Here is a 21,177-nt window from a genome sequence, read left to right on the forward strand (position 1 = left end):
TTTCTGGATATATTCTGGGTATATGCAAACTTTGGAAGTATTTGTTGTACCTGTAAAACCTATCTGAAGGTAGAGTGTTGTTGTCAGGTTTTGTATATTGGCATCTATGGTTCTTCATACCCTTATTTGTAACAATACGAAATCCCACTGAACTGAATTACATGGTTTTGCAGCCCTAATCCTTCAGGGTCTATATTTTGCTGCTTATGGAGAAACTGTGGAGAGCATGGATGTTGTTTGCCTTGAGACCAACATTAAGTTGATTTGTGCAGAACCACAGTTCTGCCTCCATCTGCACACAAATCTCCAGGTTTTGAGACCCAGCCTTCGTGCAAAGCTGCAGTGCTGTTAAACAATGGTACAGCAGATGCTGTGTGTGTTTGTGAGGGGGGGGAGGGGAGCACAGCACAGATTGATGGGCCATCTGCAAATATTTTTTCCTAAAGAATCTGTAAGGCTTGAGAATCTTAACTGAAAATAGATGTCATTAGAGATCCCAACCTTTCTCTGACCCTACTCCTGTCTGTGTGGGGCAGAAATAGCCACATGTTCTGTACAAATGTTCCTGCTGACCTGTTTTTATTGTGTTCTGCAGTAAAAGCAAGATATAGGTATTATATTCCAGCAGAACTCAGACCAGATAGTATAGATAGCCATGTCCTGGACATGGTAACTCAGGACAAGGACTCAAGCGTTTCTTGGTAAAACTACCTTAAGACCCTGTGCTGTCTGAATATAATACATCAGGACTGTAAGCACAAATTTATATCTAGGTCATGTGGTCAGTGTACCAAAGTAATTGAGGGACTGATGAGATTATTATCTGTTTGTGATTCAGAATAAGCTTATTCAAAAAATGGAAGACACTGCCAGGTGCTACTTGAGTGCAGTAGAAACTAGTATATGGGTGAGTCAGCCCCAGTTTATATCTACTAAGTTACTAGATATGTGTATTCTTTCCTCTGGATCTGATGGTCTGTCAGAGCTGTCCTGTCAAGACTTGCTGTAGAGGACCTCTGCTGCAAAATGGGTCTAACCTTTTGCCCTGGGGTTGGTTGTAACAGTTAATTTTCTCCTTCTTAGTAGCTGGTGCAGTGCTGTGTTTTCGACTTTAGTCTGAGATCAATGTTGATAACAGACCAATGTTTTAGTTGTTGCTAAGTAATGCTTAGCCCAATCAAGGTCTTTTCAGTCTCTCATGCTCTGCCAGTGAGGAGGGGCACAAGAAGCCGGGAGGAAGCAGAGACAGGACACCTGACCCAAACTAGCCAAAGGGGTATTCCATACCACAGCACGTCATGCCCAGTGTATAAACTGGGGGGAGTCACCCAGAAGGGTTTGGATCACTGCTCAGGTCAGGCTGGGTATCGGTTGGCAGGTGGTGAGCAATTGTATTGTGCATCACTTGTGTTTATTGTTTTTATTTGCTTTCCTTCCCCTTTTTAGTTTTATATGCCCTCCCCTTGTTATTTCCCTTATCATTATTACCATTGGTGGTAGCAGTAGTAGTTTTGCATTATACCTTAGTTACCGGACTGTTCTTATCTCAACCTGTGGGAGTTACATTCTTTTGATTCTCTTCCCCACCCCACTGGGAGTAGGGGGAGGAAGGGACGGAGGGAGTGAGCGGCTGTGTGGTTCTGAGTTACCGGCTGGGCTTAAACCACGACAGTCTTTTATGGCACCCAACGTGGGGCAGGAAGGGTTGAGGTAACAGCAATGTCTCCACCAACTAACAAGAAAGAAACACAAGCTTTCTTAGGTGTTGTGGGGTTCTGGAGAATGCACATCCCAAATTACAGTTTGATTGTAAGCCCTCTCTATCACGTGACCCAGAAGAAGAATGATTTCCCTGAGCAACACCAAGCCTTTGAACAAATTGAACGAGAAATAGTTCATGCAGTAGCCCCTGGACCAGTCCGGGCCGGGCCAGATGTGAAAAATGTGCTCTATACCGCAGCTGGGGAGAATGGTCCTACCTGGAGCCTCTGGCAGAAAGCTCCAGGGGAGACTCGAGGTTGACCCCTCGGCTTTTGGAGTCGGGGATACAGAGGATCCGAGGCCAGCTACACTCCCACTGAAAAAGAGATACTGGCAGCCTATGAAGGGGTTCGAGCTGCTTCAGAAGTGATTGGCACTGAAGCGCAGCTCCTCCTGGCACCCCGGTTGCCTGTGCTGGGCTGGATGTCCAAGGGCAGGGTCTCCTCTACACATCATGCAACTGATGCTACATGGAGTAAGTGGGCCGCACTAATTACACAACGAGCTCGAATAGGAAATCCCAGTCGTCCAGGAATTCTAGAAGCCATCGTGGACTGGCCAGAGGGCAAAGATTTGGGGATGTCACCAGAAGAGGAGGTGATGCGTGCTGAAGAGGCCCCACCATATAATAAACTGTCAGAAAGTGAGAAGCAATATGCCTTGTTTACTGATGGGTCCTGCCGTATTGTGGGAAAGCATCGGAGATGGAAGGCAGCTGTGTGGAGCCCCTGCGACAAGTTGCAGAAACTGCTGAAGGAGAGGGTGAATCGAGTCAGTTTGCAGAGGTGAAAGCCATCCAGCTGGCCTTGGACATTGCTGAACGAGAAAAATGGCCAGTACTTTATCTCTATACTGACTCATGGATGGTGGCAAATTCCCTGTGGGGGTGGTTGCAGCAATGGAAGCAGAGCAACTGGCAACATAAGGGTGAATTATTTTTAGCCCGGTGGGCCCATGACACCTCGGGCCATCAAGGCAGAGACGCAACATATAGATGGGCTCGTGATCAAGGGGTGGACTTAACAATGGACGCTATTGCTCAGGTTATTCATGAATGTGAAACGTGCTGCAATTAAGCAAGCCAAATGATTAAAACCTCTCTGGTATGGAGGACAATGGCTGAGGTACAAGTATGGGGAGGCCTGGCAGATTGACTATATCACACTCCCACCGACCGCCAAGGCAAGCGCTATGTGCTTACCATGGTGGAAGCAACCACTGGCTGGCTGGAAACATACGCTGTGTCCCACGCCACTGCCCGGAACACTATGCTGGGCCTTGAGAAACAAGTTTTGTGGTGACACGGCACCCCAGAGAGAATTGAGTCAGACAATGGGACTCATTTCCGGAACAACCTTATAGACACTTGGGCCAAAGAGCATGGCATTGAGTGGGTATATCACATCCCCTACCATGCACCAGCCTCTGGGAAAATCAAACGGTACAATGGGCTGTTAAAAACTACACTGAGAGCAGTGGGTGGTGGGACTTTCAAACACTGGGATACACATTTACCAAAAGCCACCTGGTTGGTCAACGCCAGGGGATCTGCCAACAGGGCTGGCCCAGCCCAATCAGAACTTTTACGTACTGTAGAGGGGGATAAAGTTCCTGTGGTGCACATAAAGAATTTGTTGGGGAAGACAGTCTGGGTTATTCCTGCTTCAGGTAAAGGCAAACCCACTCGTGGGGTTGCTTTTGCTCAGAGACCTGGATATACTTGGTGGGTAATGCAGAAAGATGAGGAAGTCCGATGTGTACCTCAAGGGGATTTAATTTTGGGGGAAAACAGACAATGAACTCAATTATATGCTGTTGCCTGCTATATAACACTTCTATAGCCCATCAGCTAGATGCCCATCTCTGTCACTCTGGGCTTTGAAAAGAAGATATGTGCTGTCATGATCATCAGCAGAGAATAAAATCATGGGAAAAGCTGGCAGCAGCAGCAGAATTGTCCTCAGGTCACCATCGACTGACCCTGACTTCCCTCTGATCATCACCCCAACAAAGAATGAACTTTGATGAAGATGAGTTCAGCAGTGTCATCAGCAGGCAACAGTCCAACACTACACACCGTCTCTCCTGCCCAAAAGACTGTTACGACAGATGGAGCTTGACATGGACTGAATGAACTCAGCGAGCTTTATAGGCATAGTCCACAGACTAAAGAATGATATCTGTCTCTTCGTGTGTGTGTGTATATCTATATCTCTGTCTATATCACGAGACAAAAAGCAATGGCATATTGAAATATGTGGGATCTGAGCATGAAGTGAATGGTATGGAATAAGGGGTGGATACTGTCCTGGGTTCAGCTGTAACAGTCATTTTTCTCCTTAGTGCACTGCTGTGTTTTCAGCTTTAGTCTGAGAACAATGTTGATAACACACTGATGTTTTAGTTGTTGCCAAGTAATGCTTAGTCCGATCAAGGACTTTTCAGTCTCTCATGCTCTGCCAGTGAGGAGGGGCACAAGAAGCCGGGAGGAAGCAGAGACAGGACACCTGACCCAAACTGTCCAAAGGGGTATTCCATACCACAGCACGTCATGCCCAGTATATAAGCTGTGGGAGTTACCCGGAAGGCCCAGATCGCTGCTCAGGTATCGATCGGTGGGTGGTGAGCAGTTGTGTTGTGCATCACTTGTGTTTATTGTTTTTATTTTCTTTTCAGTTTTATATTCTCTCCCCTTGTTATTTCCCTTATTATTATTATTGGTGGTAGCAGCAGTAGTTTTGTATTGTACCTTAGTTACTGGACTGTTTTTACCTCAACCCGTGGGAGTTACATTCTTTTGATTCTCCTCCCCATCCCTCTGGGAGCGGGGGGAGGAAGAAAGGGGAGGAGTGAGCAAGCGGCTGCGTGGTTCTGGGCTACCAGCTGGGCTTAAACCGTGACACTCTTATGTGTTTTATATAATGCTTTATAAAGTAAAATATAACTAAATGTTATGACTTTTATGCCAAAGTGACTAGATAAGCTATATAATTTTTAAAGCTTTCTACATGAACTGAATGACCTTTTTCTTCCTCTCTGCACTAAGCAAAATTTTGACTTCAAGTTTGGATTTATGGAGGAGGATTTTGGGAATATGTTAATTTCTTAGGGTAATCATAGGAAACTCAGAAACTAAGCGGAAAAAACTGGGTGTGTTTGGAAATTAGGTTGGGGCTGTTATATGATCCACTGAAGGTGAGAGAGAGATTTACTCAAACTAAAAAGTAAAGGTTAATGGTGTAAGCGTTAACGAATTGATTATTCTTTGAGCCCTGCTTTTGATTACAGATAGTATAAATCAACTGATACACTTTTGGTATAACGTTGGTGCTCTGATGCCTTTTATTTTGTACCTGAACATTATCTGTTAGGTCTTTCTTTAAATTGTTAGACCAAAGGGCTGGAGATGCAGGGGTGAATGGTGAGGGAACAAGTTAGTATTTGATACTATCCAGAAATTCCTAAAGAATCAGCCTTCTTTCCTTTAGCTTTCCTATATTGAAACTGAAGGTGATCATGGAAGACGAAGTCACAGTATGAGCAAAATATGCAGCCTCTTTTAACAAACTTAAAATTATAGGCAGAGAAGTTAAAACCTTAGCAATAGGTATACTGACTTACTTTGTTCATACAGTTTATCTCTTTTTTGCTAATATGACTAGCTGGGTGGGAGGTTTTATTATTTTTCTTAAATTGGAGTTGGTCAGAGTGACTCAGCCTGAAACTTTAACTTGGATAGCATCATGCAAAGCAAACAGTATGTATCCCAGTCCTTACCTGTAGGTCCAGTAGATGTATTGCTGTTTACAACTCTGAATCTTCTGTCCCTTCATTTGTTTTTAACTATGTGTTGATCATTTAGTGATTGTAAACTATTTTTATCCAGAAATTTGCAAATTATTCTCATCTAAAATGACACTGACTGTGAATAAGTACTGTTTCTTTTACACTTCATTTATATGAATTAATATGTTTGTTATTAGGCATCTGAATGTTGCATTTTTTGGGCTTCTGTTTCCCAGAGCTAGTGCGGAAAAACTAAGAATTGGAGCAAATTTCATATTCAACAACCTTGCAAAGTACAGTTTGCTGCATTTTGTGTTTTCTTCATAGTGGTGAAGAATAGCAAGTGGTATATTGATTTATTTTATTTTGTCACAGACTCCACCTTCAGGCATTTTGTAAATGCCAGAAGGACTGTTGATGATGAAATGTATAGCTGTAAATCTCCTAGTTCATCACATAACTTCATCATCCCTTACTAGTGAAACAAGATGACAGTTGAGTTCGTCCTGATAAAGCAATATGACTTCTGATCAAAAATTACCATTCCATGATAAGTTAGTGCTGCACTGTTATTTAATAGCAAAATGTAACATTATTTAAAGAAAATCTCAGTAGTTCAATTCTGTTCATGAAGTCTGTCCATAAATATATCACACTATTTAAAGTATATTGTCTATGGCAAAAACCTTCTCTTTGTTTTTTAAAGGAGTGAATTTTGTTTTGATAGCACATGATACCTGGGTGTTTTTTCTCCTAGGAAGAGGTGTAAGAGAACAGTTACTGTTATGTTAAAACTGAAGAAATATTTTCCATGGGGAAAAAAAATCTAGTTCTCTGTGGCTAATAACTGTAAACGGGAAGTATGCTTTGGGGGGAAAAAGTATGTAACTTGATAAGCATTTATTTTAAAGCATAAATTTACTGCCTTGTGATTCCTCTGATTTTTCAGAATGTTCTTGGTGAGGGTGTTTTTTCTAAATCGGTATTTCAGAAAAATAAGCTGTCTGATTTTCATTCATTTTGGTATGTGATCCATAGATCTATGGCTGCTCTTCTTCCTCGCTGTATTTAACTCTGTCTCTCATCATCTCTTTCTTTGTTTTCCTGCCTTTGTGTTGCTATCACGAGTACTGAGAGTATTAAGGAGATGATTTTCTAAGGGATAGGGATGTATTCATTACTCATCTCCCTCTTTGTTCTCCCTTCCCTTATCTCCCATCTTCCCGCTAAGAAAACCAACATCCCCGATCCATTTTGCTGTTCCTTGCAGGAACTGGCTTTGATGCAGATCTAAATGTAGTGGCCGGAAAGTTGGCAGAAGTGAATAGGTCCTCCTTGGTACCAGTGGAAGTTAAAGCCTGTATTAAATATGGCCGGGTATTTTCAGGAGGTCCATTTTGTATGCAAATAAAAATATTAAATGTGTACAATGTAAGACTGGTGTTCTGTCAATGTAGTTAACTTTTTTTTCCTTTTTCTTTTTCTTTTTTTTTTTTTTTTTAGGGAGAAGAAAGCCATAACTGATCCTTCTTTGTTTAAATACAAAGTCCAACCTATTAAAAAAGATTTATATGAAACTGTTATCGTTAAAGCATCTCAACTAAGGTAAAAATTAGTGTGAAAGTTAAAATTGTACTTTATAACTGCAAGTTGTTTAAGTCACTGAAAGTTGGTTTTGATATAAAATGGTATTTTAAAACAATATCTTAGAACTATTAATTAGAGGCACTGCAACAAAGTACTGTGTTTCACAGGCTTTCTGTAGCAAGGGTTCTAAGCTTTTTAGTATTAACAGAGATACCCACTCTTTACAAGTCTCTGCTTTTGTTGGCAAATGGAGGAGACCTGCCGTTGCTTCTGATACCTGTGTCTACTTCTGAGTCTGATGGGAGTAGATGGAAAAAGTTCGAGAACCTTTTTCTCTAGTATTGATGAAGTAATGGCATTGTGAGCTCGCTCTCTCTGGTAGCATTACTGGTTTAGAAACATTAAAGCAAAAAAACCTTGACAATCAGACTGCTTTGCTGCTTTAAAGTAGAAAGCTGCAAAGAGGTTTTGCTTCTTAAATAATAACTTTGTCTTGAACTTAGTTAAAACATTTTTTTTTAAGAGTAGATTGTGCATTGAAACTTTATAAACTTTAAATTAAGTTTATAAACTTTATAAACAAAGGATACTTTGGAAAAAAACCCCCTTCAGTGATTTCAAGTCTTCTATTTCCAGCATGAATAGAGATTAATTTTTTTCAATAACTACTCCTGGGTAGTTAATTTTCTCCTTCTCATGAAGTAATGCAGGTTCCCTGGGATGCCAGGAAGTGTTCAGAGTGCACACTGTCCTGTAGTGAGGAGAGCCACAGCCTGATAAAGCAGTGTGTGAATTCACCCCTCTCACTTGGTGGCTTGAGACATCTGTGCCTTACCTCCCCCTTTGAGAGATGCGAATGCTGCTTTCCTGCTGTTCTTGTTTGCTTGTTTGTTTTTCCTGTCTTCTGAAGCAGTTGGACTTTAGTTTTATTTAGGGATTTTAAAAGCTATTGTGATACAAAAGAATGTTTGGAAGATCTAGCAGAGATGAATAGGCTGTGGAGTTGGTCTGTGTCTTATAAAAGAGGACATACCAGATCTTCAAAAATTACAGATGCGTAAACCAATTGTTGAACTATTACTTGGGTTTTGTTTTATTCGTAAGGAAATTTTTAATTGAATTGGGGTTGCAAAGAGTGGCTATTAGTTACAATGGTAAGAGTGTAATTTATAAATAGGAAAATGAGAAAAAGGTTAATCGTGATGTTACATGTGTTCTTACACATATTGTCAGCTGTTCTTAAACAATAATCAAAGATGTAGTTGATAATGCTATCTTTCTTTCCTAATACAGCCGGAGGAAACATCTCTTTTCTCGTGATAGACTTAAACTTTTTCTGAAACAACACTGTGAACCACATGATGGAGTCATTAAAACTAAGGTAAATAAGAAGGAATAATTTGTGGGATAGAGCTTTTGGTAAGTATAATATACTGAGTTAGTATTTAACTTTTCCAAAATAAAAGGATGAATACTGAACTCCGTAAACCTGTAAAAACAGGTTTTTGTTAACTTTTGCTTGCAAACAGGATGGTAGGTACAGGTACAGGTTCTTCTGTACATGAAGCAGAATTCTCTATTCTCTAATTTCTTCTTTAGCTACCAGTTTAGAAAAGTCCCCAAAATGAAAATGGCAGCTTTTATCTAGAAGAATGTTTTTATTACAACATAATATATTTTTGCTTAGTCTACCATATGAGTTGTTTTCATTCTTCAGGGTATGCAGCTGGTATTTCTAAGTCAAATAAAAATTAACTGTTTCTGTTTTGGTACAGTAAGCTGATACTATCCTGTTGTAATGCTTTTAGGTGGAAAGTATTTTACTGTAGATTGAATTCGTTCTCCAGTTCTTCAGTGAGACAAACGTACTGAAGAGTTCTGGTGGCTGGAATGGGCTTTTACAGTTGTCTTTTGTGAATTAATGATTCATTAATTAGCTTATATCTATGAAAAGGTAAGAATTTCACAATGAATATGTGTTTTCATCTTTCTTTTTAAGGCAACATCAATTGCAAAATATAATCTAGCAGAACAAAATTTCTCCTACTTATTTCCTGATGACCCACCCACATTTATCTTCAGTCCTGCAAGCAAACGGCGAGGGAGACCTCCAAAGAGGGCATCCAGTGGTCTTGTAAGTAATAACATTTTTCATTCCAGTTGAAGACACATCAGCATAGTCTTTAAGTTCCTTTGTTTTTTCTAAACTTTCATAACAGTTGGAATAGAAGGTTGTTGAGATCTTTTTTTTTTTTTTTTTTTTTTTTTTTTTTTTTTTTTAGGATGGATTGGGATGTATTGCATAATTGCTATTCAAGTAGATTGCTTTACAGTTAAGCTGGTAGAAGGGATCACAATTGATATGTTATCTTCTTATTTTTATCTATCTTATTTTTGTGATCCCACCAAGAAACTAGTTTTTCAGTGTGCTGTGAAGGTGCATAGAGTACTTGTCCCTTCTGGAAATGATTAGTAAATAATTTCCTAAAAAACTTTAATTTGTACTCTTAGATACAGCTATGTCACCTGCCCTCAGCAGCAGTTATGTCACTTGCCTATCTTTAAACACAGCAAAGCTTAGTGCATGAAGCTATTTAAAAAGAAAGCTGGAAGAAAAAGTTTGTGTGTCACTGCTAGAAGAAAAAGGTTGTGTATCACTGCTATCCCCCATTAGTTATAATCTCTGAGGACTTTGTGGGAAATTCTCAGAACCTGTTTTTATTCTTTAGAGAACTGTTGAGAAAAAAAAAAAGGGAATATCTACTGTTGGTCATTTCACTGTAGATATTATGTTCTTTTTTTCCACTCCCTCTCCAAATTCTCTATTAGGAGGACGAGATTGTGGCTAAACGAAATCCACAAGGAAACAAAACAAAAGTAGCAAGGGAAAAGACAAGGTTCCAGAAGCAAAAGGAAGATATGCAGGCCATGGGTAAGTTGAGGTTTAGTCTTATGACTAGTAGAACCAGTTTTTACAGGTCCGAAAGCAGGCCATAATTAGAGTATTTTTGATGTTGTGCCTTTCATAGGGAAAATGTAATAAGTGCCACAGCACTATTGCAAAGTGCTCCTTTTGGTGGTTAGAATGGTTATTTCTTGAATTAGTGTGTGTTATTTTTTTATTTTACTCAACTGGGGAAATGTAGGAAGCTTGTGGTCCAGCTGTGTTGCTTTCTATCTCAGATCAATAAAGAGCAAAATAAATTTTTGCAGAAATTTGGATTGTGAAATCATTTATATCAAAACATGAACATTTAACACAATCTGTTGTATGAGGAAAATGCATAAATGGAAAAGCTACCTCAGAATTTAAAAAACCCTGCGGTTCTTCCTAAACCTGTAGTAATCCTTAAGGGAATTGTTGAGTCTTTGTGAAGATGTCTCTGTGTAGATATTTAAGGTATGTCTAAATGTTCTTCAAGATTACTTACAGTATGCTATCAATTTTTTCCAATTAAAAGAGCACAAATCACTTAAGATACTTTTATTTTGGACGGACTGCATTATTTTGTCTTGGTTTTGACCTGTTTCAGATCTATTTACACTTGATTTCAAATGACGTAAGGTGACCCACATGCCTTTTGCATGGGTTTAAGTAGGTAAAGTGGTGCATCTTGGGGAGATAAAGCTCAGACAAGAAAATGTTCTGGATTTTAAGCACTGGTGTCTTTCCTAAGAAAAAGCTTTCATCTGTGGAAATACTTCAGTGAACTTCTGGTTTCTACCTCTCATTTCCCTTACCATAGAGTGTTTTAGGATGGCAGGAACACCTGGAAATTATCTAGTCCAACATCTGCTTAAATAACTGCAAAGTTGTTTGGGGCTGGTCAGGGCTGTTTTCCTCATAGGAGATTGGGACGCCAGGGTTAACGGGCTCCATTAAACTTGTGTGTCCACTTTTTTGTACAATTAGCAACTATTTGTTTATGTGCTGGAAAGAACAGCACAGAACAAGGTAATACTGATCAACATCAAAGCTGCTTCCTTTCTTGTGTGGTGTTAACTACAGCTTCTAGAAGGCTAGTTAAGATGTTCTGGCTTAATTTTATCATTGTGTTGTCCTTTTGTACCTGAAAACCCAGTTTGCTGAGCGAGAGACATTGCTGGCATGTGTAGTAGCTATCTGTGAAATCAATCTAGCCCATTTTCAGAATTTTACAGGAAAATGTAATCAAAATCCTTTTGGAGTGCTATCCACTTGGTAATAGGAAGTAAGGTTCTTGTTTAATTTTCTTCACTTCTGATTCTAGCTTTCTTGTTTATTCAATTAAAATGGTAAGCCCTCTGACCCCCTTTTATTTGTTAGCCTGTCAGTGGGTTGACAGACATTGTCTGTCCACAGAAAGTGGAAATTTGTATCCTGCTGTTCTTCTGCAGACAACTACAAAGAAATCGGGGTTTCCTCAGGCAGTAACATTTATTACCAATTAGAGTTCCAGTTAAATTGTGTGAAAAAGTGAAACTTGCACAACACCCACTGAAATACTAAGTAGGTTTCAAACATACTGACTTTTCAGCAATTCAGCAATAATTAAATATTTAAAGATCACTTATTTAAAGGTTTTTACTGTCACAAATATTTCATGCTTATATGCAACACTTAGTTTTGATATGCTTTTATTAAGTAGTCATTTCTAAATATGAAATATGTTGCTGTAATTATATGTGGTTGGAATCAGTTTTCATCTTTATATGTCACTTGATAGAAACCAATAAACAAGTAATAAACTTCTGTATACTCATAAAAACAGAGAAATTTGACTTTATTACAGTGATGACAACCTTGTAAAACGTGTAACAGGCTCAAAATTCTGATTCTCTAAAGAACTTTCAAGTGATTGAATTTCTGGTTGGCATAGAAACAGTTCAGTCTTCATAATAATATCTTCTTCATATGGTAATTATAAAAGCATCAGACTATTTAGCACACATAAATAAAATTAACATTTTATAAAAGAAAAAATAACTATGGTTTGTTTGGGGTTTTTTTTTCTTTATAGCTTTTGAGAAAGCTAAATTAAAACAAGAGAAGGCAAATGCTATAGAAGCTAAGAAAAAGGAGAAAGAAGATAAGGAAAAAAAGAGAGAAGAATTAAAGAAGATTGTGGAAGAAGAAAGGATGAAGAAGAAAGAAGAGAAAGAGAGACTCAAAATAGAAAAGGAAAAAGTAATGCATTTGCAGTATATATATTTCATAAGAAACAGTACAATGGCTTTCTAGTTTACTTGTTTCTTAGGTGCTGTCTGCTTCAAGTTATTTTCCTTTAACTGTTTTCAGTTCATAGAAATGCACTTTAGAAGAATAGGCAGTTATAAGATCTCATGGATTTGTATTTCTGGATAAAATTCTCTATATTAAAGTTTTAGTTCACAAAAAGTTCGCTTTGAACTTCTGAAGTAAAGTGGTGGGTTTTGTTTTTTTTTTTGTCGATAATGCATGGTAGTATTTGATTTGATGGTTGTCTTCTATTGAAGTGTTAAAGACTGTACTGGATCAGGTTCACAGTGTGTTAAATGGTTGTGGGTTTCCTTGTGGTTTCTCTTTGGATAGAAACTGCTAAATAACTTTTTGTCACTTTGAATATGAAGAAATTATTTATTCCACTGTATTTCGCCACATCCACTACTGATTTTGATGATCTTTTTTTGTGGCAGCTTGCATAAATACTTTTTTTTTTTTTTGATCTTTTCTCCCCCCTCATATGCTTACACTAATAAAAATCAAAACAAACCCTACCAACAAAACCCCAAAGCAGCCAAACAACAAAACCCCACCAACATTAATTTAATTTAAATTTGATTTTATTTTTTGATTAAGACAGTAAGTGATGCAGTTCTAGAAACTGTAATAGGGCATTCTGACCATACTTTGTATACAATTGTGGCACTGTTTCAGGAAAGAGAGAAGCTGCGTGAAGAAAAAAGAAAATATGTGGAATACCTGAAACAATGGAGTAAGCCCAGAGAGGATATGGAGTGTGATGATCTTAAGGTATGATTGAATTGGGAATAGGTCAAGCTTGTACTTTACAGGAGTCCCCAAGCTAGATTCCTGAGTGCAGAGGTGGATCTAGATCTGATCTGAATGCAGGAGGTTGTGAATCACCTGCAGTCGTGTAGTATTTCCCAGTGGTGATGCTAATAGGACCATCTGCGTTTTCACCTTCCAGAAAAAAATTGACAGGCTGTTCTCAGTCTTAACATGGAACAGATGTATTTTTAAAGCGGTGACCTTAGTGGAGGGTTCTGAGCATGCCTGATTTTTCTCTTGAATATACAAGATGTGCTCACCTCGAATAGACCTGTGTTACTTAAAAGATTGGAGTAATGAAATGAAGTTTTTGGCTGCAAAGATAGAAAGACTCCCTGTGGCATTCCTTTGATTTAAACTGTAGCAGTATCCTTGCTTAATGAGCATCTTTCTGGATGATCCTGGAAACCTGTAGAATCTCACAAGAATTAACCTCCCAAAGAACTTAATGTTCTAAACAAGAATATTCTTGTGTGGTTGTACATAATAGAAGATTGTCTAGTGGTATATATTTATGTACGCTTTACTATGATTAATTTTGGCAGGGGATAGCAAAGGTAGGCAGAATTGTCAGAAACACAAGGATGGGGGTTTACTCGGAATACACAGGGAAACGTGAGAAGTGCAAGGAGGACAAGTGGGAATAGAGAAGAGTGTTAAATAAATTGAAGGGGTAGCACTGGTTGGGAGCAATATGAGAATTGAATGTATTTGCAAGGAGAGCTGTATAGTCCCTTGAAGATGAGAGTGAAAACTTTTGGCTGTGTTTAGAAAAGGAGAAGAAACAAGAAAGGGAAGAGCATTGCCAAAACAAGACGAAGTTGAGCGAAACAGTGCTGCTGTGTTTCAATTGGATAAGAAAAAGGGAGGAGTGGGAAAGTAGTACCACTACAGTGAAAATTAGCAAGACTATAAATAAAGATGAGTTTAGGTGAGGACTGCTTTTCAGAAAATGCCCTTCTCCAGAAATGTATGAAATGCCTTATGGTGTTTGGCATTATTCTCCTTGATGTTTGTGAACTTCCACCTTTGTGGCAAGGAGCCATCTTTCTGGAAATTGTTTGACTCTGTCCACTAAGAAACATGAAGTGAGACAAATCTTGGAGAGTTACATTAAGATATTTGTTTGAAAATCAAACTTGGTATTGCACACTGGTGTCTGGGATTTGGAGATGGTGTCTCTGTTAAGTGGTCTTGTTACATGGTTACATCATCTCCCTTTAAAATGTCTTTAGGGTAACTGCCTTACCAATGCAAAACCCCAAATACCAAAACACTCAGTCATTAGACATGATCTTGCATATCCTAGTATTAGATGGGTGTGTTTTTATGGGAACATGTTGGGTTTTTGTTTGCTTGTCTTTGCAAGCAATAATGAGTAACTTTTTAAGAATATGTTTATTTTTGCTTGTCTGGGCAGTTCCAGCAAACTTAAATACAAAACTCTTGCGAAACAATACAGGTTTAAAGGAAAAATCTTGACAGCCAGTGTTCTTAACTTGTAGTGGGTTTGAGCTCCTTTAAACAAATATACAAAATCGTTCAACTGCATGAACATGAATAAATTTTTATCTCAAAATGTTGAGATATCATCAAGTTGCATGCATGCCAGTTTTTAAAGTTAGTATTGCCACAGAGGTTACCATGATAATTGTTTGTGTCTTGCAGAATTACTTTCAGTAAAATGTAAAGAAATCCAACAGATACACTCCTTAGAATCATAGATTGTTTTGTTTTAATCAGTTGCGTACTCTGCAGAAACCAAATACAATATTAAGTTGTCCCATTTGGATTGCAGGAACTTCCTGTTCCAGTGCCAGTGAAGACAAGGCTTCCTCCTGAGATCTTTGGTGATGCTCTGATGGTTTTGGAGTTTTTATATGCTTTTGGGGAACTTTTTGATCTTCAAGATGAATTTCCTGAAGGAGTGACTTTAGGCAAGTTGTCATTTGTGTGGCAAGGTGCCCTGATTTTGTGGTGTTCCTTCTCCTACCAAACAGCCAAACATCTTAGGTGCACCCAAGTACTCGTGCTACAAAATCTTCTCTGCAGTTTTAATGTGTCAGTGCTTACATGTGCATATCAATCTAATTCACTCTTCACGGTCAACTTTTGCAATGTTTATAAAAATCAAAATTTCAGTGTAGAAGCTGTTAATCTACTTATTAAAATGGCTACTTGTACTTTACCCTTGCAGTTATATATTAAGAAAATAATGTTTTGTGGGACACCATGTTTCCGACACCATCACCTTAGGAATATTTGCAGTAAATTATGGAAAAGTAACTTATCAACCTGAAGGAAAAAAAATGTTTTTGTTCTTCAGTACATAATCGTTTTCCAACTTTGCGGCAAAAGTGACGCTTCTTAAACTTTATTCACAGAAGTTTTAGAGGAAGCTCTTGTAGGAAATGACACTGAAGGCCCACTATGTGAATTGCTGTTTTTCTTCCTGACTGCCATCTTTCAGGCAATGGCCGAAGAGGAAGAGGAAGTGGCCAAAGATCAAATAGCTGATGCTGAGACCAAAGGTCAGATCCTTAATTTTACTGTTGAAAAACTGAAATTCCACTGGAATTAACTTCAAACTGCATGATTTATGGCATTCCCTTGTTTAACCTTGTCTTATTGTGCATGGATATTCTATGTAAATGGTCTTGTTTTTTCTCCTTTATCTGAAAGTAAAGCTTCCAACTGGGCATGGAGGGTGGGTTCTGGGGGAATAGAGAAAAAACAAGCTTATTGTTGCTACGATTGTATCCAGCAAAGCATAATAAGCTTTTAGCAGCACTGCTAATGTTTTGGAGGTGAGAAAACTTATCTTCACCTTCCTCTTCTTCCTTCAGCACTGTGAGATGTTTCTCCTGAGGGTCAGGAAACAAGGCATTTTCCTAAGTCTTCTCAAAGGTCTCTATCTGTAGCTAAAAAAAAATAATTCTGGACTTAACTGGATTAAAACTTAAAACTCCCCAGCATGACTGTAAATCAAGAATTCAATATTCATTGCCCTTCAAGACTCAAAAGTGTTCATTCACAACTCCCAGATACTACCATGTCTCTGCGTTTTTCCAGTCAAGGATCTTGGAGTCCCTCTGCCTTTGGACTTTACTCTAAAGCTGAAGTTGCCCGCTTTTTCAGAGGCATTTACTGTGTGCTAATCACTGATGAGAAGAAGGTACAGGCTGTGTTCCGAATTTGTGTGGTCCTCTGTTTATGGACTGCCAGATTTGCTGACTAGTTAAAAGAGAAGCTTTGACCCTTCTGCTAATCTTCTCATTAGCAGTAGACAGGAACATCAGAGCACTCCCCATTTGAGGTCAAGTGAATTCTGTGGTGCCCCCGTAAGACAGATGCATGAGATACAGGGAGGTTCCTTTAATTCGTTCCTTGAAGACTGTGAATATTCTCATTCTTAAGATTTATGTCCAGTCTATAAAATGCCTTAGTATAAAACACGGGCACTATCTTCAGCAGTGGAGTGTGCTCTTGTTACTTGAATGAAGTTACAGATTTGATACGGTGTTAACAGATTTAGACTGAATGTTAATTACTGTTGCATTTAGCAATTAAATGGTATCTTTTAACTACTGAGAGTATTGCTTGGGCAATATAAGCAAGGATGCCATTATCAGGTAATCATAGAATAGTTGATTATATTCTTTACTATTCATAGGACTGATCAGAAAAAATGTAACTTTCATGTTCTAATTTGATGATATGGGTCTGGCAATTGCAAAAAATCTGCCGGTTTGCTTCTAGTTTAGCAGAGCTGTGGGAGGGGCACTTTTATCTGTTACTTGCCTTGGAACTTTAATTTCTTGTCACTTTTGGACATCTTCTTTCCTGTAAAAGAATTACATGTTCTTGGCTTTGTAATTCTGGCTCACCAAACTAGTAGTAGTCAGCATGTTTGCTCGCTGAAATTTTGTACAGACAGTGTTTCTGCAACAGCAACCACCACGGGTGTGTACAGGTTTTGGTGTGTGCAGTAGTTTCTCAAACCGTGTTATACAGATAAGTGAGAGAGGAGGTGCACAAGTTACTTTTGCAGTGTCTGGGTGACAGTTGTCAAACATCAATCATCATACGAGACTGTTGTGGATTTGCTTTTTATGTAGTCTTAGTTTGGGTTTGTGGCTCTTTACCGACTTGGTGGCTATATAACTGCTTAATAGTTTGGATTTAAATAAAGTGAAATAGATGAAACCGCATACAACACTGGAAAAAATCTGCCAACCCTCTGGAGAAATACCTGTAAGTGCTAAGGAAACTTGTGTCTAAGAAGCAGGAATTTTGCTGTTTCTCCCTTTCACTGCCCTGCTTTCCTGGTCAGTTTGCTGATGTGTGATGCTCCTTATGAAGTGCAGATGCTTGTTTTGGTGAAATGTGGTTTCTTTGTAATGCCTTATTAATTGTATTTGTGCAAGACAGTAAGGCTATGTCTGAGTTACAGATTAAAAGTATACAGTGAATGGTGATAACCAGTATCGAAATGTGTGATTGGTTTGGATGGACTTTCGTAAAACCAAAATGATGATAGGAAATAACAGCTAATTTGAGGGAACGAAATATGGGTGTTCTTGCATTGTTGTTTGGTTTTGCTTTCAAGCGTGTTTACGGATTTGTTTTTGCTGCCTTTTATGTTGCCATTTTGCATGTTTTGTGCATTGTGGTTGCTTTAACAGCTTATAGGGATAACAGTTTATAGCATGTGGTGCATGTCCTTAGCTTTTAGTTGGATTTTTAGTTGCATTTAAAGACATGTAAATTTTAATTTGGATGTTGAATTGAGTTTTGAATACATTGATGCTTTTGTAAATATTTGGCCCTCTTCCCGCTTTGTCTGCAACTTACAAAAAACCAGCTTGCTTTCCTCCCCTCCACAGTACAAGTCTTAATTTGCACTAGAATAAAGTGTTTATTTCCTTAAAGATTTAACAGAGGCTTTGGATGAAGATACAGACCCCACAAAATCTGCACTGTCTGCAGTTGCAACTTTGGCAGCTGCATGGCCCCAGTTACATCAGGGTATGTGTGGGTTTCACTTCTTATTTTGTTGCTGTTATTAATTTGCTCTGTATTTTAAAGCACGTTTTTAAATATGCATATATATTTAAATGCCTATATAAAATAACTGTTCATTCTTCTCAACTGTAGGCTGCAATCTGAAAAACTTGGATCTTGATAGCTGCACTCTTTCTGAGATTCTCAGACTTCACATTCTAGCGTCAGGCGCTGATGTAACATCAGCCAATGCGAAATACCGTTACCAGAAACGAGGAGGGTTTGATGCTACTGATGATGCTTGCATGGAGCTGAGACTAAGTAATCCTGGTCTCTTGAAGAAACTTTCAAGTACCTCAGTGTATGATTTGTTGCCAGGTAATACAAGACAATAAATGTTAGAGGTTATTCGATTGCTCATCAAGTGATCGGTTTTGTAACTGCTTCAGATCAATAATGGTCGAAATTTACTGTATCGTAGAATAATTTAGATTGGAAAGGACCTCTGGAGGTCACCTAGACTAACAGCCACCCCCTATGCTCTGGCCCCCACAAGCAGATCAGAGATTGCAGAGCTAGGCAGTCTCATTACTTCTGAGTAGTTTTTTGAAATCCCATTTAAAAAAAGGTTAGTTTCACTTGCGGAAGGGGATCTCTCTGGGAGAAGCACCTGAGTATTTCATTCAGCCCCTGTTCTTTATTGCTGTTCTGGTTTAGGTCTTTTGTATGTTGTTTGGAAATGGAGAAAAAAAATACTACCTACTGTTACTTTATCTCCATTTTGAAGCTAATATTGAATTTAGGTCTTCTTTCAGTGCTAAAAGTTAATAAATTAAAAATAAAGGCTTGCATCTCTGAGCAGAGCATATCTTTCAGGAAATGCTTCTTTGCGAGTGCATCTGGTACGCTTATACTACAAATGTTTGACTGTTCATTTTTTCTCAAGTGAGAACCAATCATCAGTCTGGAGTGTGTAAGGCTTATTTATCAGTTGTATAATGAAGTGGTCTAAATTTTGTTAGGAGAAAAGATGAAGATCCTTCATGCCCTCTGTGGGAAACTTCTGACTCTCGTCTCCACTCGAGATTTCATTGAGGACTCTGTTGATGTGTTACGACAGGCAAAACAAGAGTTCAGAGAATTAAAAGCAGAACAGCATCGCAAAGAACGAGAAGCAGCAGCAGCAAGGTAAAACTAGGATATGGAAAGCTAAATTTTGTTGCAACAAATTAGATTAATTCTTCAGCTACAAAAGGTATGTGACAACCAGTAGTACTGTTTGTGTTCTGTGGTGGTTTCCTGAGACCCTAGGCAGGAGTGAAACCTCATTGTGCTAAGCGTTGTGCTTTCCCATGTTACTGTTACATTTTTAGGTGATGCTGTAGTATAAAAGAAAATGGATGCAGCCAGATCAGATACGAGATTAATTGCAACTGGTTTTCTATATCCTTCTTACTATTAGGATACGTAAGAGGAGAGAAGAAAGATTAAAAGAACAAGAGTTAAAAATGAAAGAGAAACAAGACAAGCTGAAGGAGGAAGAGCAAAGAAATGCTGCAGTAGAACTATCTGTTGGGTATGATACATGCTATTACTGTGATATACACAATAGAGCACTTCTCAGTGATGTGGCCAGACCTTTCCTACTTAGTTTTCATTTTCTCAATCATATGCGAAGGTATATTTTAAGTATATAGCCATCAATGTTGATTTTATTTTTTCTTCTTAGTGTTCTAGAATTGCTCTGTGAAAGAGATTTTTATTTTTAAAATCAACTTCCATTATACTCATAATGCTATGAAGAGCTACTGACATGAGAAACTTACAAAATGTTGGGGTGTTTTTGTATTACTTGCTGTCTTGCATTGATTTCAGATCTATGAATATAAGCATAATAGATCATTCTAGTTTGCGGAACTGGTCTGATCTGAGCTATGTAATACTGACCTCACATGACAGTTTATAAATCAAATTTAATAGTGGTTTTTGTTTGGTGGGGGTTTTTTTTTGGTTTTTTTTGTCTGTTTGTTTGTTTTTGTTTTAATGCCGTGCTATCCCAGGTGATTTCCATAAAACCAAGATTTTTTTATTCTGTTAGTAAAGCTATATGGATTCAGATGGTAAGGTTCATGCAGATGCAGCTCTATCTGATTCCAGTAAAAAAAAAAAGCAAAGTGTAAATACAACAGTGTATCTTTACCTGCTTGAGGAAGGGTGTTAGTTAAATAAATTTGCTTGCAAAAGGTAAGTATGGGCCAAAGGCAGATTTGTGGTATGTTTTTGAAACTACAGGTGAGGGGGGGGGAAATATTATCCTGTAATGATTGCATGTAGTTCTTTAGGTTTTTAATTATATTTGCTACATGAGGGGAAAAATGTGTAATAAGCATTTTATAGAACAGTATACATTTTGCTGAGGAAGCATTTTTTTTAGTTATGAAAAGAATTGAGGTCAGTAGAACTACACTATAAAATGTCTCGAAAAAGCATCTGATTACAATAATGCTCTTCAAATGAAAGAGTGAATACCAAAGAGCAGTTTTTTGTCTTTAATATGGAACTTTCCATTTACAGTTCAGTGGGTTTCTTTTATATTATATGACTTAAAATTCATTTTTCTAAAAGCATTATAGGTCTTCTACTAGCTTAAGTACTTCTGAGAGGAAAATGCGGTTTGTGTTGAAAATGTCATATTATGTAATTTTTTTCCATTCTATTTGACTTTCAATAGTTGGTCACTTAGTTACCTTTTGGTTATTTTTTTTATGTGTCAGGGAGGAGGAACGGGAAGATCTTGATACTAGTACAGAGAGCAAAGAAGTCGAACGTAAAGAGCAAGACGTGGACACAGTGACAGAGGATGAAGAAGAGCTGGGACCAAACAAAAAACGAAGAAGGGGTAATGCTATAATGGATTTGTTCATTTGTGTACATGTATGCACACACACATGCATGCATCTGGGAAGTTCTTGGGTTTTATAGTAAATTTTTGTAAAGCATCAATCTTT

The 21,177-nt window shown here is 38.2% G+C and overlaps 1 protein-coding gene across 6 annotated transcripts in view; it reads left to right on the forward strand.

Annotated features, from left to right (window-relative positions):
• The window catches only part of BAZ1A (bromodomain adjacent to zinc finger domain 1A), a 65,102-nt gene that overhangs the window by 22,879 nt on the left and 21,046 nt on the right, over positions 1-21,177 (forward strand). For 3 of the 6 annotated variants that reach the window (XM_030481723.1, XM_030481720.1, XM_030481724.1), the window contains 13 exons: positions 7,051-7,152; positions 8,428-8,515; positions 9,134-9,268; positions 9,964-10,066; positions 12,135-12,301; positions 13,031-13,126; positions 14,964-15,102; positions 15,550-15,696; positions 18,098-18,193; positions 18,323-18,547; positions 19,192-19,357; positions 19,632-19,745; positions 20,944-21,068. In XM_030481723.1, coding sequence (XP_030337583.1) covers positions 7,051-7,152; positions 8,428-8,515; positions 9,134-9,268; positions 9,964-10,066; positions 12,135-12,301; positions 13,031-13,126; positions 14,964-15,102; positions 15,550-15,696; positions 18,098-18,193; positions 18,323-18,547; positions 19,192-19,357; positions 19,632-19,745; positions 20,944-21,068 — 1,703 coding nt within the window. The remainder of the gene's footprint in view (positions 1-7,050; positions 7,153-8,427; positions 8,516-9,133; positions 9,269-9,963; positions 10,067-12,134; positions 12,302-13,030; positions 13,127-14,963; positions 15,103-15,549; positions 15,697-18,097; positions 18,194-18,322; positions 18,548-19,191; positions 19,358-19,631; positions 19,746-20,943; positions 21,069-21,177) is intronic. The other 3 variants (XM_030481725.1, XM_030481721.1, XM_030481722.1) reach the window with 2 other exon arrangements.

Source organism: Strigops habroptila, chromosome 4 (assembly GCF_004027225.2).
Source record: "Strigops habroptila isolate Jane chromosome 4, bStrHab1.2.pri, whole genome shotgun sequence".
NCBI lineage: Eukaryota > Metazoa > Chordata > Aves > Psittaciformes > Psittacidae > Strigops > Strigops habroptila.